Below are 15771 nucleotides of genomic sequence, written 5' to 3'. Positions count from 1 at the left end.
TGATCAAAACATTGACTTGAGTCAACTTGAGACCATGTTTGCATTGACTCAAGGGAGATGGAGCTTTTCCCAGCTAAATGTGGTTGAGAGGCAAGCTTCCCCTTGAAATGGTTGGCAGGCCATCACAGGGTATCAGGACAAGCTAAGTGTAAGCTATTTTGATCAAAGCAATAATCAGAACCAACGTGGCCTTTAGTATCTCTATTGAGCGTCAATGTAGTGTTCCGTTCTCACGGAATATCCAGATAATATAGAGCATCACTAACAAATAGAATGTAAAATGAATCATGCTTACTTAATATATTTACGTAGACTAAGGGCATGAGTATATTCTACTTAAAACAAATGCTGTAAAATAGCCACCAATTATTCGAGGAAATAAAAATGGGGGTAGACTTTACCCTTTGGTGATTTTCTTGCTTCCAAGACAACATGCAAATTTAGAGGCCCAGTATTTCAGAAAGTTTATTTTCGTTTTCTTGCAAAAGCACTTTAGTTGAGGTTGTAACAGAACAAATCAAAATGATTTATCTAATTTTTACCCCCACTGCTTTTGATTGGGATCCCAGGCCACAAAAATCAGAGACACAAAACTTGTCTTTCCTCCTGTTCCCACTCTCATTCTCTAAACAAACCAACTGGTGGAGCCAGATGGCCACCCACACTCTTTCGCGGCCACGCTTCTCAACTGCTTGTTTACATATTCATGAGTGTCTGTGCATTTCAAGCATTTGTCAACCTTATCTATAATACCCTGCGACAAAATTTGGTCTCATTTGTCCCCGTCAAAATCGGACTGATTTGACTCCGACTCTGCTTGACTTGATACCGCATGTAAAAATCCTTCAAGATAGAAAACAAACTCAGAACAAAAAACAGAAATGGGAACTAACAGTGTAGCATAAGAGTGATACACTGAGGAAAAAAAATTAATGCAACAGTGAAAGAGCAAAACATTTTGATCCCTGGAGAGTATCCTTGTGAAATTGTTTCCATGGCCAAATGGCTCTATTGGCTAGGATTCTGCCCATTTTATTTTTTTTAAATTTCAATTTGTAGTAATATCTTGCACAATTAGCCGTAAACCCATCACCGTTTCAAAAGATTGATGTAGATTAATTGTATTCTGTGCATTTTAAGTGTTTATTGTGACTACGATGTGATGCAAGATTGCCCATTAGATAAAATTGAGTATTCAATCCGCACCAGGCTTTAATTGCTTGTTTTGGGGTTATCACAATGAGCATAGTCGTTCAGTCATGGTGTGCTACACACAAGCTATAAAAGGATATAGTTTTTTTTTTAATTTCAGCATCTAAAATGTTTGTGTAGAGGCAATTCTGGGCCTTTTGTTTGTTTGGAATTGCAGCATAAATCAAGGGTTGAAATAAATCTACATGCATCCATCTATTATACTGCTTTTTGAAAGCCCACACTGCTTTTGTCTGGGATGCAAATGTGAATTAACATACGTGCATTGGTTTTGGAGAGGAAAATGTAGGCTTGAAAAGAAATGGAGGTCTGGAGCCAAGGTCTTGCACTGTCAGCTCAGGAGGGAATGAGAGAACGGTAGATTAAATAGAGCAGGAAATGAGCAAATGGCTGTTGGATAAGATTGTAAAAGGTCTATCGGGCAACCTGGCTAAGATACCATTGTAGTTGCACATGCTCAGAATAGGTGCACGATAAGGAGCCCATTTAGTTACGTGGGCATTCATTTCAAGAACATTGTGAGGCTACATGAATACAGATTGGGATGACATCACATAAAAGCACTCACACTTGAGCAAGTACAATTTTTTTAAAGACAAAAAATCCCAAAACAGAGTCCTTTCCGCTTCACCACTGGTCAAAATCCTACAATTGTGAATGAGGTTTCTGGGTATGGAATTTTTCTAAAGATTTTGTAGCCGACTTTTGCTTTGTTCAATGTGTGACCAAGGAAGCAGGAAAATATATTTTAACATTCCTGAAATGTCAACGAAAAACCTATAAACTCTGAATGAAACAACACCTACTGCATTCAGACATAGCGCGCTGACACCCGACATTGTATTCACACCCGAGGGTGTACTGAGTAAATACCGGAACATTACTAAAATGCAGAGCGTGTTTGAAAGAGCTTAGTTGCTGTCTAATGGAAAAGTGCAGCTCATGGGTAAAAGAGAGGCAAGCGAAAAATGAAAGCTGCCATAGTGAAGTATAGTGCTGCAGAGAGACAGCAGCAAATGTTTCTGTCTTGTCTAGGGCAATCAATGTCTGTGAGTCTGCCGAGAAATGACAGAAAGAGGAAGAGCCCACATCCGGACAAATGATTGGCAGCTGCCGCATCCCGCTTGTCAAATAGTCCAATATGACCTGTGATGACATTTCTATGACTTTCAAACAATTGTATTATCAAAGACAGGAGGCTAAAAAACAAAATCAAATAGCAAGAGGAGACACGAGAAGGACGCGGTGAAGAAAAATGCAAAGTAAATTGAACCATTGTTTTCTTCTCTCCATGAGCAGGTTTATAAAAAAAACATTGAACACTCTTGTGTTTCTTTGGCTGCTTATTGCGAAGGACAAGGCTACTTCAGAGCTACTGTTAACTATGAAGGTAACGCGATGAGAAGACTTCAAATTTGACCTGAGAGCAAAAAACTCTCCGCTGTCACCACTTTTTAAGGTTTTGGTTTTAAATTCCCAGACTCATGCCAAAATTTCCAAACCCCCTTTGACACAGTACTCATAACACAGGCCATATTGTTTTTTTGAATGTCTTTTTCTTTTTTAAAGGTCATTCAGCCAAAATGAGGCACTGATGCGCTTCAAACTCCTTCATCTGATGTGTTCGCTGTCCATGGTGCTGAAAAAGCTGTCAACTGGGTCACACGGGGTTGACTGACTAATGCATCGTCTCTGAGTCACATCTACCCTTTGTGTTTCTTTTAAAACATAGCACCGGCCCCACAAAGGAGGATTTTCTGGATATGTAATGCAAAAACTGAATAATGGTGAGACTCCCGCTGTTACTACCTCCATTAATGGTTCTTACCATCTTGTTTGTGATTGCCTTCTGACGGTTTAAAGCCTGGAGAATGCCCCCTGATGAAACTCACTGTGCTGTCAGTAGTGTGTCATGCTCTTTTACTGATATGACAGATCCGCTACTGTGCACAACACCCTGCGGACTACTGAACACGACTCACCCGTTTGCACGCTGAAGAAAGCGTGACGTGTGGACATCATCAATGCAAAAGAGGCTGACTCCCCCCACCCCCCACCCCACAGACACAGTCCATTCTAGCACCGAGCAAACATCTCAGAGAGCGAGAGAGAAAGCGCGAGGGAGGGAGAGAGCCAGAGAAAGGAAGGGGGAGATTATATAAAAGAAGCTTTGGGTACGCAGGCAAGCTGAGGTGACCGGCGCGAGGCAGGACGGCCATTAACTGGGGAAGTGATCGCTGCTGTTTATGGATACGCACGCCCTATAAGGTAATCTTCATGATGAAACATTCTCTCAGGGAGAGAAACTGGAGCAGGAGGGGATGGTGGAAATTGCAGACTTTGAATTCTTTAATAATGAGACACGTACACGGTTGCCTCATTGTCTTTCGGGTTGTTCCAATACTGCTTGAATTAACTGGGTTTTACTAAGGTTTGGTGTGGAGCAAATGTAGAGTAAACCTAACTTGTTCAGCAAACTGTTGCTTCTGTCCTCGGGAGCACCGCACCCCTACTTTTTGGGGGTGCAGTATTTGCCTGGAGAAGAGAATGGAAATAAAGGGGACTGTACGAGAACCTGTTCGGGCTGGACAGAAAAAATCATGTGGGGAAAAGAAGGCTATAAAGTGACCTTGATTTTTTTCTGCAAAAAACTAGTTAAGGGGCACCAATAACGTACTTTTCAGACATCTTTATTTTAAAAGGCCATTTTCCTAAATCCCCGTTGGCAGAATTAGTGTTGTTGACATGCATGTGATCAGACAAGTCAATGGAACATTTGCACTGAAAGATAATCCAGATTAAAAACAGTATGAACTCTTGATGAAATAGCACGGCGTATTACCTTTTGGAGGGGAGGACGGGGTTTGTTGTCACATTTTCTTTAAATGTGATTCTCCAGCCAAATCCATTTCCTTTCTTTCTTTTGACTGGGCTCACCAACAGTAATACACACTTGTGCTTTCAATCCAGCTGCATATTTTTTTACGCCTGTGTGTGTGTGTATGTCTCTTCCCCAAGGATCTTCCTGGAGCCAATGACCAAAGACTGGGGTATTAAATCCCTCTCTGCTGACACACATCCATTGTACCACCAGCAGTGTTGGACTTTGTGCCAACGGAGGACCGGGACTAAATGTCCGCGACATTGCCAAAAGCTGCGACTCCTGCCAAGATTATGAAGTTGTAAGTAGGTTAATAGATCTGCCATTCTCCCAGCTAATCCGTGAAATGGCCCTCCTCTTTGACGAGAGACTGTAAACGGAGTAAGCATGACGGTGGCGCTCTCCAGGCTGCGCTGCCCCTTGAAGCAGGCTCAAATGCTGCTGCTGTGCCTGGGCATTGCCTACTTGATGGCAGGGAGCATCCTGCTCATGCAGCGTTCCAACATCCGGGTGGCCCGGCCAAGCCTCCCGGCGCTCCCCCCCTCGTCGTCACTGGCGGCGCCTCCGACCACCCTCGGAACCGCCGGCACGAGCGTGAGGCTGCGTTCCAGATGGGCGGCGGTACAGTCTGCATCTGGAGCCGAGGCAGGGCGTCGTCGGCCCGCTTCCCAAAACCTGGGACTTCAACACCTGCATCGTCACTGGCTTCCTGGCGTTGTAGCCGACAGTCCAGACAGTGTGACTCCTGTCCAAAAGAAGATTAGCCAGAAAGGTATTGAGCTGTCAATTGATTTATCTGTTCCACAACTACACATCTGCCTACCTAGCTACAAATAACCACATTTCCTAATACTTGACTGAAGCTAGACAAGTTGCAAAGTGCTGGAAAGCAATTTCCTTGAGTTCTTAGCTCAGCTTTGTTTAGAGAAAAATATATATGAAAAGATAGCATGCCAACGATGGGCTTCAAATCAAATAATTTTCAGATTTTCACCCCGTAATGCTCTGTGTGGCTGACAGGGAAATCTGTCATGAACCGTAGACATCATATCATATCTATGTTGTGGTTTTAGAACCCAATCAGAACTTTCAGGAACAAATATATCCATATATAGAAACTAATACACATACAGTATAATGTTTAAATGTATTCAATTCCAACTGCAATATAATAGTGTATCTTATCTATAATTAGATTTTATTAAAACTTGAAAAACAGACAACTACATTTGTCTATATTGCACTTGAGTTCTTATTCAATAATTGGTTATTAAAAAGAATAAATGTCAGACGACCTATAACACAATAGGAAAAAAAGACTAATTTTGCTGTATCTAAAAAAGGAAACTATTTTGGGCACCACACAGAAATGCAACAAGTATCATTTAAAAAAAAAACTTTCCAAACCGTGAAGAAATATTAGTCTTATTGGAATATTGTGTGTTTGAGTAATTTAAATAAATCCTTGTTTAATTTAGTACTATTATTTATTTGAGCATGTGTTGTTTGACTGCTAATTGATTGAGAAATGCAGCAATCTGTTTGACTAGTAAATGTGCCAATGTGACTCAAATATTTAATTGCAAGTATCATCTAATTATAATTATGTGTAAGTATTAACAGAAAGAGTTCTTTTGGCAAATGCGAAACAATATGCACTTAAAAATAAGGCACATTCAATAAAATATGATTGAAAGGCTGTGTGGAAGGAGACACAGGTTTTCCTTTTAAATAATATACGACAAAGAAGCAAAATTACGCATCTTTTTGTTGAAAATGTTTTGGAATGTGGAGTGTTAATACACCAACCTCACGCCACACGTTCACAGCAGACTTCATTATTTATTAACGGGTTGATAATCGTGACCTGAGAACATTAAGAACATTTGGAAGACTTTTCAGATGACTCTTCAAAATGTCACCACTAGATTTACACTTTATTTGTAATTGGCCCTCAAAAGTGCTCCAATGAAGAAGTCGTTAGATTGAAATGCTTTCTTGAAGTATCTTTAAATCTATCTTTTTTTTTTGCCCTGATTGCCTGGAAACATTTTGCTGAGATGACCAATATAATTGGATTACCTCCAGTGGAACATTAGTTCTCGTGGCTCATTCTTGAAAAGTATATCACAAGAGCTCTTAATCCAATTGTGTTTTTTCAAGAGAATACACAATTATCTGGTCACTGAGGAGGGATAGAGATGAAAAATGTTGCGGGCCAGAGCAGTTTTAATAACCGCCATCTGGCAAAGGTTCTTATAAAACAAGTAAAAGTCGAACAGCCTTTAATTACACAGATCCATTGTGGTTTGGAGGCAAAATTGCCTCGGGGATAAAAAGCAAGCCGCTCCTATTGATAGCACACAAAAAAAACAGACAGCAATTTTTAGACAAGATGTATTCATTTACCATGGTAGAAGCCAGGTAGGAGTAGCTAAAAAAATAAATACAATAATATAAAAACTGCAGATCGATCCTTTCATTTTCAAAATTGCTTGTCGGAGGCTGAGGTGGGGTTACGGGGGTAACGTGGGTGCTCAATAATGTGGTACAAATGAGTCACACAAGAGAAACAGCATCTCTTTAGCCTCCCAAAGAAAGAAGGCTGAGGTTATGTAATTATAGCAGGAAAACCCAATTTCTCATCTTAATCAGCAGGTAAATGGTCTCAATCTCACTCTCTCGTAATTTCCGAGATGTCCGCATTTTGTGTTTAGCTCTCGCAAATCGTTGAAAATCTCGTTCCTTGGCTCGCCATTTTTTGAGCCAAAAATCCCCCAAGTGGAGCCCTCCGAAGTGGATTAACTGTTGCTAAGCAAATGTTGATTCTTTTACAGCCATTACCACTAGGTTACCTGCACTAGACACTACCGATTCCGTTTTAAGGTGGAGGTTTTATTGCACTTGTGAACAGGTGACACTGAGACAGTCATTGATCACAAAATCGGGCACTAAACCAAACGTTAGTATTGCGTATCTGTAGACAACAACAAAAATGAAACTGGAGGATGCTGTAAAGGCGCAAAAGAACACAATGTTGCGTCTTGCGGGCTCGAGATCAGTATTTTTACAGGTTGAATTGGTCCGATCCGAGATTCAAACTTGCATGGGAGCCAATGGCGGAACGAATCAGCCTCATCTCTGATGCAAAACGATGTGTACTCAATTTGCGAGCGGTAGTCGATGCACCTGCCAATGCTCCAAGAGGAGGACCGCTGTTTCAAATGCAACGGTATCCGAGGATAAGAGGATCGTTGCTTTGGCTTTCATGCTGGGATCAGGGACTTTGCAAAGTCTTTGATGGTTTCCTAGCAACCTCAATGCAACAAAATGTGCGTCAGATAAAGCTTTCTGTCAAGTAATCGCCACATGACCTCGTGTTAAAATAGAGTATACCAATAGATTTTGAAACGTTTTAGAAGATGAGAAAGCTTGTTTATTAAATTTCAATAAAGTGTCAATGAAGTGCTCGCCTACAAAAGCAATCATTCTTCAGCCAATCATTGCATTTAGTACGCATTGGTTACCTGTCACGCTAAATTCACTGTTCCACATATTCACCATGCATACATCACTCATATCAAACTGGCAAAATCCAATGGAGACTTTTTTCATGGGAGGAACCTTCAGAAAATAAATGGCTGCCGATTGGCTCTTCTCGTCACAATCGCCCAATACATTTTTTCCTGTCAAATAAGCTTTTATTCACCTTTTATGCTTCTGTTTTAACAAGGAATCAAATGCATTTCGGACAAAACTTGAGACATTGATCAATCTGCAGATAGTGGTCACATCTCCAGCTTCCACCCCTTCCTCTTAATTGGTGGCCAATCCACATTGCGCAAAATCAACAAAAAAAGATTTTAATAGGAGTTTACCAACCACACATTTTCTCAAAAGATTGCGTTTTTTAGTTTTCAGTGCCCTCTGACATCAATTTGAAGAACAGCCTTCCGTTGTGTTTTTTTGCTTCAGATAGTATCACATCATTTGGTACTTTTTTACATTAGTATGCATGGCGCATGAAAAGCACCCTAAAAAAGTATTTGTTTTTCCAGTCATATCGAGATTATGCATCGAACAGCAATCACTAAAAATAATTTCTTGTGTCTGATGCAAGAAACTCAATGCCTAGCAAAAATGAATAAACATCATCACATAACACAAACAGAGGCGTGAAAGGAGTACCTATGAAACCTTTTGGCTGAGTTTTAATAATATTCATTTACTTTTATTAAATCTCATCTATTCAATTTCCTGGCGTACAAAAGTGAGATTTATTTGCTCGCGGCTTACTGGATAATTGGAGTTTCAAGCGTGAGAATCTGACCCCGACTCGGGTCAGCGTAGCATGTAATGATACCTTTTCCGTTGCGGTTTGATGGCTCTTCGTGCATCAGTGATCAGGGGGAATATTGGAAAGTCAGTCATCAGCAGAGAAGGGCGTGTCAGTTGGTGCGTGCCCTTTTACTTGCTTAGGTCGTTAGTCTTCTTGGCGGGGAGAGTCATATCCAGCCATCTGTCTCGGCGTTTAAGAAGGCAGCACAGTGTCAGGCCTCAGCACAATCATTTTTATTCAGTCGCAAAGTTTCCTCTATTAAGCCCGGCTGCAAATGCCTTCCGCTTCGTCTTGGTTTTGATTCAAGTGACTGCCGCCCGGGTCAGTGAGGTAACCTTCCAGCCTAGGTGGATGCGTCAAGAGGCAAGACGTTTCCTGCGACAGTTTCTTTTCATTCTTGAATGCAGCAGCTGCTGGTGTTTTAGTTGTTGTTGTTGTTGTTGTTGTTTTCCCCTGAGGAGGAATAGCCTAGATTCTGTCACCAAAGTATGTGTAGTTAAGGATGTCGGTCTGTATTGCTTGGTTGGAACTCAGTTTTAAAATTCTATTGTTCTGATGGACGGGTGAGTCAAAATCCGTTGTACAGGCTAGAGGGGACGTTTCTAGGCAAAATGAATTTATGAATTTGGTGTAGGGTAGGCACCAGCCATTCTATGCTCTGGTGCTTTCTTCCCATCCAGTCAAAGTAGTATTTTGCTGCCAAATGCCTTCTGTCTACATTTATCTTCTGCAACACCTTTTCGATTCAGTCTTTGGCCCTTGGCGGCAATTTGATTTTATGCTGGTTGTAAGGGAGAAAAAATAAAGCTCAACGGTCGTATCCTTGAGATCTTGAAAGCGAAAATGCCATGGAAAACACTCTTGGGAGAAATTCGCAAATACATTCAAAAGTCAACACTGAATGCGTTTCAGTCACCTGAAGACAGAAGAGCATTTCTTCACAGGATATAGCTTATGAATGAGGAAAAACATGTGGTACAGTCTAAAAATATGACAGCGTCACACCAAAGGGGGTAGATATAAACCAAGAGTTCTGAAAAAGAGATCCACACCCACACTTTGCACCACACAATGTCTGGAAAGAAAAGGGTAACATCAAAAGCCAAATTTGGATGACATTTTCATTAGGAGCCTTCATCTTGTCATAATAGTAGTCTGTCACAGCCCATTATACAGTAGATTACATAATTGTATGTGCCAGGTTTAATTATTTCGGAAGTTATGTATTCACCAGTGTAAAAATTATGGTATGCTGAAGAGGATTGGTTAGATCGGTGGTGTCCAAACTGCAGTCGGCGGCCAACCTGCCCAGTTTTTATTGGCTTGCAGCTAATAATGAAAATATCGTTGATTGTGGTCCACAAAAGAAGCTTAAATTCAGCCTACATTCTGTTGCATTTCTCATCTTTAACACTAGATGGAGCTAGTCACTTAAAGTGCTTCATTATTGTAGGAAAAATGTAAAATTTGAATGTTTTTTTTACATAAATTAAAGTTATCTTGGTTTAGATATATATTAATGTATATTACCTTACGTGGTTTCATCGTGATTAATCCCAAACAGCCCTTCAACTTCCAATTAATACTTTTGTAAAATGTTTATTATTAAAAAATGGTTATATATCTTTGAATATCCATATATACTGGCATTGAATAATCATGTTTCACAGCTATTGACGTCCAATCCAATTTGACTAAGGGCCTGGCAGCGATCGATCTCATGATCAAGTTTAGTCTCCTTGACAGCAGTAGAGCCTGTAGGAAGTATACTTCCTACAGTGGATTGTTTAATATGGCTGTGATTGGCAGGCAACCAGCTCTGGGCGTAGGATGTCTGATGCCTATAATTAGCTGGGATTGGCTTCAACACTCCCAAGAGGGAGGTGGCCTGGAAAACGAATGAATATTGTTTAAAAACAAAATCAAAATTTTTAATGAAAAGGAATTATTATTATTTATTTTTTCCTGGACACGGCAGTCCCACAAGGACTACATGACTAGCCCACGGGTGTGTTGTAAAAATAGCTCACCGGTGATGGTACTTTGAAATTTTCGAGGACTATCGATATTTGAAGTGACAAACACTGTACTACTACAACAGTCCCTATCTAAAAGTGAAATAGTATTGCCTGTGATGGACGCCGTCTCTCTTTAATGGCCCAAAATATTTCTGCTACATCTAGGGACTTACATGGGTTGCTTCCTGCACAACGCAAGCGAGCGAGCCCTTGGAGGAATTATGCTTTATGACCTGCGGAAAATGACCAGCTCGCTTTGTCAAGACACCTGCTCCGAAAGGTAATTTTTCCATGATCAAGCCCCAATGAGGGGACCACAGAAGCCCTGCTGTTTGAGTAAATGCTTTGGCTCTCAGTCTCCTTCATGAAAGCCTCCTGTGTGTTGAGCCAGTGGAGCGCCAGGTGGCTAGATGACAGTAAAAGATGAGGCGGGGTGAAAGAAGCAAATAGGAGGCCGGATCTGTTGCAAAAGTAAGAAAAGGGGGAACTGTGTGTATGTGCATGTGTGTGTTCCGATACCCAATGTGAATTCACCAGTGTGCCGGAGCAACCACACCTCCAAAAAGAAATATGTTGAGAGAATTCATTTGCAGAGAAGCTGGTACATTTCTTCAAAGGGAAATCAAGGCTTCCTAATACTTTAATACCTCCGATGCATACAGATTTACGTCTCACATCTCAAACGGTGAAGCGCACCTCCGAATCGCACTTTGGCCCTTCGCTCACCCCTGAAGAAATTCCGCTCGTTAACCGTGTGCGCCAATTACCGCAACTGGCAAAAAGTAAAAAGTCAAGGCAATTCACGAGCAAGCGTCCAAAGCAAGTGGGTAAAGGTCAGTTTTGATTGGGTTTTTCTCTCGGCCTAAGAAGAGAGGCGGTGGGACGTGAAAACGACCTTCGTGAACGGATAGTGAATCATTGGTAACTGGGAAAAATAAATTGTTAGATGAGCACGCGAGGACTTGAACTACAGGTGACATCATTTCCTGTGGGTTTTAAGCAAAGAGATGTGAAATTAACGATACAATAGCATTAGGATAACCATCCTGCGCAAATGCGGGTTGCTGGAGCTTAACAAGTGGCTTAGCTGAGGCGACTAACTGGGTATATTTGCTGTGTGTGTTGTCAGTGGGTACCAGTTTGCAGGGTTGGAGTATGGCGCTGAATGTCACTGCGGGAACAGGATCAGTAGCCCGCAGGTTGGCGAGGAGGATTGTAGTCTGCCGTGCAGAGGGGAGAGGGGGTCTCCTTGTGGTGGTGTGGGACGCCTCTCCATTTACAAAGTGGAAGAGCGGATGCCCGGTCACCATAAATGTAAGTCAAGTGTCCTCAGATAATGTGAAGGGAAGATCTCTCCTGTATTCGTAAAAATGGCTGACCCAACACCAGTGCTGAGAAGGGTGTTTTCTTAGGGTGTATTCACAAGAAGTTCCCTGTGATGGTTCACAGTCCAGGGTTACATATGTATTTATAACGTGTAAAGGATAGTGTCAATGATAACCACCCATTATTTTAAAAGGGTAGGATTCCTAATGAAAATGTCAGACTTAATTTCTCTGAAGTGCTATTTACGTGCTTTTGTACGTAAGGTTCCAGCGAATGAGATCTATCAAAAATGTTTGACAAATTAGTTTCTTGTTTCCAATCAATTTATCATTGATTCCTCCCTCTCTCTCATTTGACCACAGTCCGGAATGTTAACCAGCGAGGCTGCTTCAAGTTGGACAATGACACTATCAACACCTTTCCTATTTACTCATTTAAAATCAATCTAACAGCACCATCCTGCATCGAGACTTGTACCGACAAGGTTTGAAGATATTTCTTCTTAATGAAAATGTTTACCATGTAGTGAGCCTTGTATTGCAGAATTGGGCCATGCAGCCTTTTAACGCAATGAATGAATTATTCGCAGCTATTTTTTCAATGTCCATGTCCTCATCCATCTTTAATGATTTATCTGTGTATAAAGACATCACACAATTGACGTTAGCTCCTAACCTAATGAAGCTGTCAGCATGCTTGGTTTAACAGGTTTCATAACCGTGAGCAAACTCTCCACAAATGCTCTAAGAGGTGGGATGTCCAAGACCACATGGAGATAGCTTCCGGGATTTTGCATTAAATCAACCTATAATGAAATAAATCTAATCTGTCATACTACAGGCATCTTTGTCTCTCCTAAAACAGAAATGGCTGATAAAATTATTACAGGATTAACACAGTGTAGCACATAAGCATGTCTGTAATTATGCAAAACTTTCCCTGAAGTTGTGTATATGGGTCATTCCAGAATTGGAGGACATTATACATCCTACCCTTCAAATTTGAAATACAATTGTGTTTTCCCTACTTCATGTGCAGGAATCAAGTGGCGTTAAAACCTTTTTGGCACATTGAACTGAACTGAAATGAACCTAATGAATCACAAAATATAGTAACATTGGCGCGTCTGGTGTGTAGGAGCTCCCGCTTGCCGTGTTCAAGAAACCACATTGTTTCTGTACTTGGACATCCGCTCTCTTCAGTCTTGACCAGAAGTCTGTTAGAGATCAGTGTGCGGAAAACACCAACACCACACCGGCGACAGCCGCAGAGCAGAACTACTATCGAGTCTATCACACACCTGTTCTCGGTGAGCTATTTCTTATAGTATATCTCTGTGAGATGTTTTTTTTATATGGAAAACCATCAGTTTCTTCCCAGCAGTAGAATTTCAAGGGATTTGATACCATATACTCTATAGCAGAATTGTCCCAACTCTAGCCAGTTTTTATTGGCCAGAACCAAATGATGAAAATATAATTGAATATGGCCCACAAAATAAGCTTAAATTCAGCCTACATTCTGTTGCATTTCTCATCTTCAACATTACATGTGGTTAATCACTCGATGCCTCTAAATTTTTTCCAATCAATGTAAGAAAGTGTCAAATTTCCATATTTTGTTTTCCATGAATTAATTTATATCAAAATAAATCTGACGTGTTAAAGAGCACCATATATCACGTTTTTCTTGACTTTTTTGCAGTAACTGGACATTTTAGCATGCAGTCCCTAGTTCATTCCCAATTTTTTGTTTTTGTTTTACATACAAAAATTAATTCTATATTTTACATTATCCTTATACTTCTGGATTATTTTGTCACTAGTAAAAAAGAAAATACTAGATATTGAACGTAAAACACCTTCCTGACAGGATTTAATTATTATTCTGGTCCTCTGTAGTTGCTGTGTTTCATTCTTGTAGTAGAATACTATGTTTTATGGATGTTTCTGTTACCATATTTCTTAGGAATTGACTCTAATAAATCTAACCAATGATTAAAGAAGTCAACTACTCCTCAAAACAACAAGAACTAATTGCTCTCCTAGACTCCAGATGCAAGGAGAGGATGTTTCTACCACAGCAATCCAGCTCTCTCGTGGCTCTCTCCAGTTTTCCCGGTGCCGGCAACACTTGGGTCCGACACTTGATCGAGCTCATGACGGGTTATTACACAGGCAGCTTCTATTTTGATGGCACTCTGTACAGCAGAGGTGGGACTTGCGTGGTATACTGCTTTTTTCTCCTTTTTTAAAACTTTTTTTTTCATCTGACAGGTTTCAAAGGGGAAAAGGACTTCTGGAGGAGCGGTCGCAACATTTGCGTAAAGACTCACGAGAGTGGAAAGAAAGAAATTGAGATGTTCGACTCGGCTATTCTCCTGATTCGGAACCCCTATCGGTCCCTTATAGCTGAATTCAACCGGAAGTGTGCTGGGCATTTAGGACATGCGTCAGAGGCTCAATGGAAAAGCAAAGGTAACAGTGTTTAGTAGTTCTTGTACTACTTGGTGACTGTCTCCTATCATTGGGGACACCTTAGTTACTTGCACTTAGACTTAATTCAATACTTAACTGCTTTGGCATGATTAAAATCTACTAGACAAACTTCAGAAATACAAAATACATTATGGTTAAGTGTTTCTTTTTTTTAACAAAATGAACACCAACAAACTCCTTTGCATGTCAATGTAGCTCATGCATTACATTGCTTGCATTAAATATATATTCTGTGCCCCAACTCATGAAGTTCAAACAAAATCAAACAATACTCCAGGAACTAAAAATAACTTGTATGTAATGAACCATGAGGTTTTTTTCCCCTCCAACTATCGTCATTCCCAACATTTCAAGATGGTTGTGGGGAAAACATAAGAGCATAACCGCCAAGTTAAGTCAGTAGAATTATATACAATTTTAATGTTTTTGAGGTTTTGAGGCAGATGTTTCCATAGTGCCTAATTGCTTTCATTCATTCATGCACTGCTTATTCTCAAAAGGGTGGCAGGGGTGCTGAAGCTTATGCCAGCCAACTATGGGCAGCAGGCAGAGGAAACACGAATGAATTGGTGGCCTAGCTTTTAATTGTAAATAATTGTGTAAAATATTGTGGAATATCCTCTGATCTTTAATCTGAAATGAATGGGTGTGCTTCTCTATTAAAAAAACCTGATGTTAAAAAATACAATTAAAGCGACTATGTATTATAATAATACCATAATGTCCTCTGTTGAACTGCATTGTTACAGAATGGCCAGAATTCGTCTCCAGTTATGCCCCCTGGTGGGCGTCCCATGCACTAAATTGGTTGAAATTTGGACGTCAGCTACAAGTAGTACATTACGAGGAGCTCCAGAGAGCTCTTCTCCCTCAACTGCGTCTCATCGCCGCCTTCCTTAACATCACTGTGACCGAGGAGCGGCTGATCTGCGCACAGAGCAACCAAGACGGCTACTTCAAACGGCCGGGCCCCCAGCAGCCCTCCTTCGACCCATTCACACCTCACATGAAGAAAATAATAGACACCTTTATTCGTACCATTGACATGGAACTGCAAAGTGGGAACTTCAGTGGCCTTCCAAAAGAATACCTACCCAGATGATGGCACGGAACGCTCAGCCAATGGGACGACGAGAGAGCCAAATGCACGCAATGGCTGATAAAAGTGGACCAACTGTTTGTCAAGCCAGATGTACAACGAATGCAACCGCATGGGAGATTAGACGAGAGAACAAACGATTGCGCCCAGTTTACGGCGAACACAGAAGCCTGTAATAAAAACCTCCAGACTGACTCTACTTCTCAGTTAAGCGCAAAAACAGAGAGGATTCGATGTAAGATTATCGAGTAACTGCAAAAAAACATGACTGTACAAATTGAACATGGAAATAGTTTCTCAACATAGCTGTTCTTTTAGTCTACACTCACGTTAATATTAAGACGTGAACACCTGCTGTATATGGATTTTTTCATAAAATACATTTATATGAAATGGCA

At 40.8% G+C, this 15771-nt stretch overlaps 1 protein-coding gene across 1 annotated transcript; it reads left to right on the top strand.

Annotated features, from left to right (window-relative positions):
- Positions 1 to 3310: 3310 nt before the first annotated feature.
- wscd1b (WSC domain containing 1b) lies at positions 3311 to 15771 on the top strand. The gene is made up of 10 exons (XM_077593119.1): positions 3311 to 3480; positions 4231 to 4394; positions 4501 to 4865; positions 10616 to 10730; positions 11580 to 11764; positions 12139 to 12260; positions 12914 to 13085; positions 13825 to 13989; positions 14053 to 14253; positions 15024 to 15771. Exons 2-10 carry the CDS (start codon positions 4345 to 4347, stop codon positions 15374 to 15376), a joined length of 1728 nt encoding a protein of 575 aa, XP_077449245.1. The 5' UTR covers positions 3311 to 3480; positions 4231 to 4344; the 3' UTR covers positions 15377 to 15771.

This window comes from Stigmatopora argus, chromosome 22 (genome assembly GCF_051989625.1).
Source record: "Stigmatopora argus isolate UIUO_Sarg chromosome 22, RoL_Sarg_1.0, whole genome shotgun sequence".
Taxonomy (NCBI): domain Eukaryota; kingdom Metazoa; phylum Chordata; class Actinopteri; order Syngnathiformes; family Syngnathidae; genus Stigmatopora; species Stigmatopora argus.
Note: the sequence above shows the minus strand (reverse complement) of the source record. Positions and strands in the feature narration are given on the sequence as shown.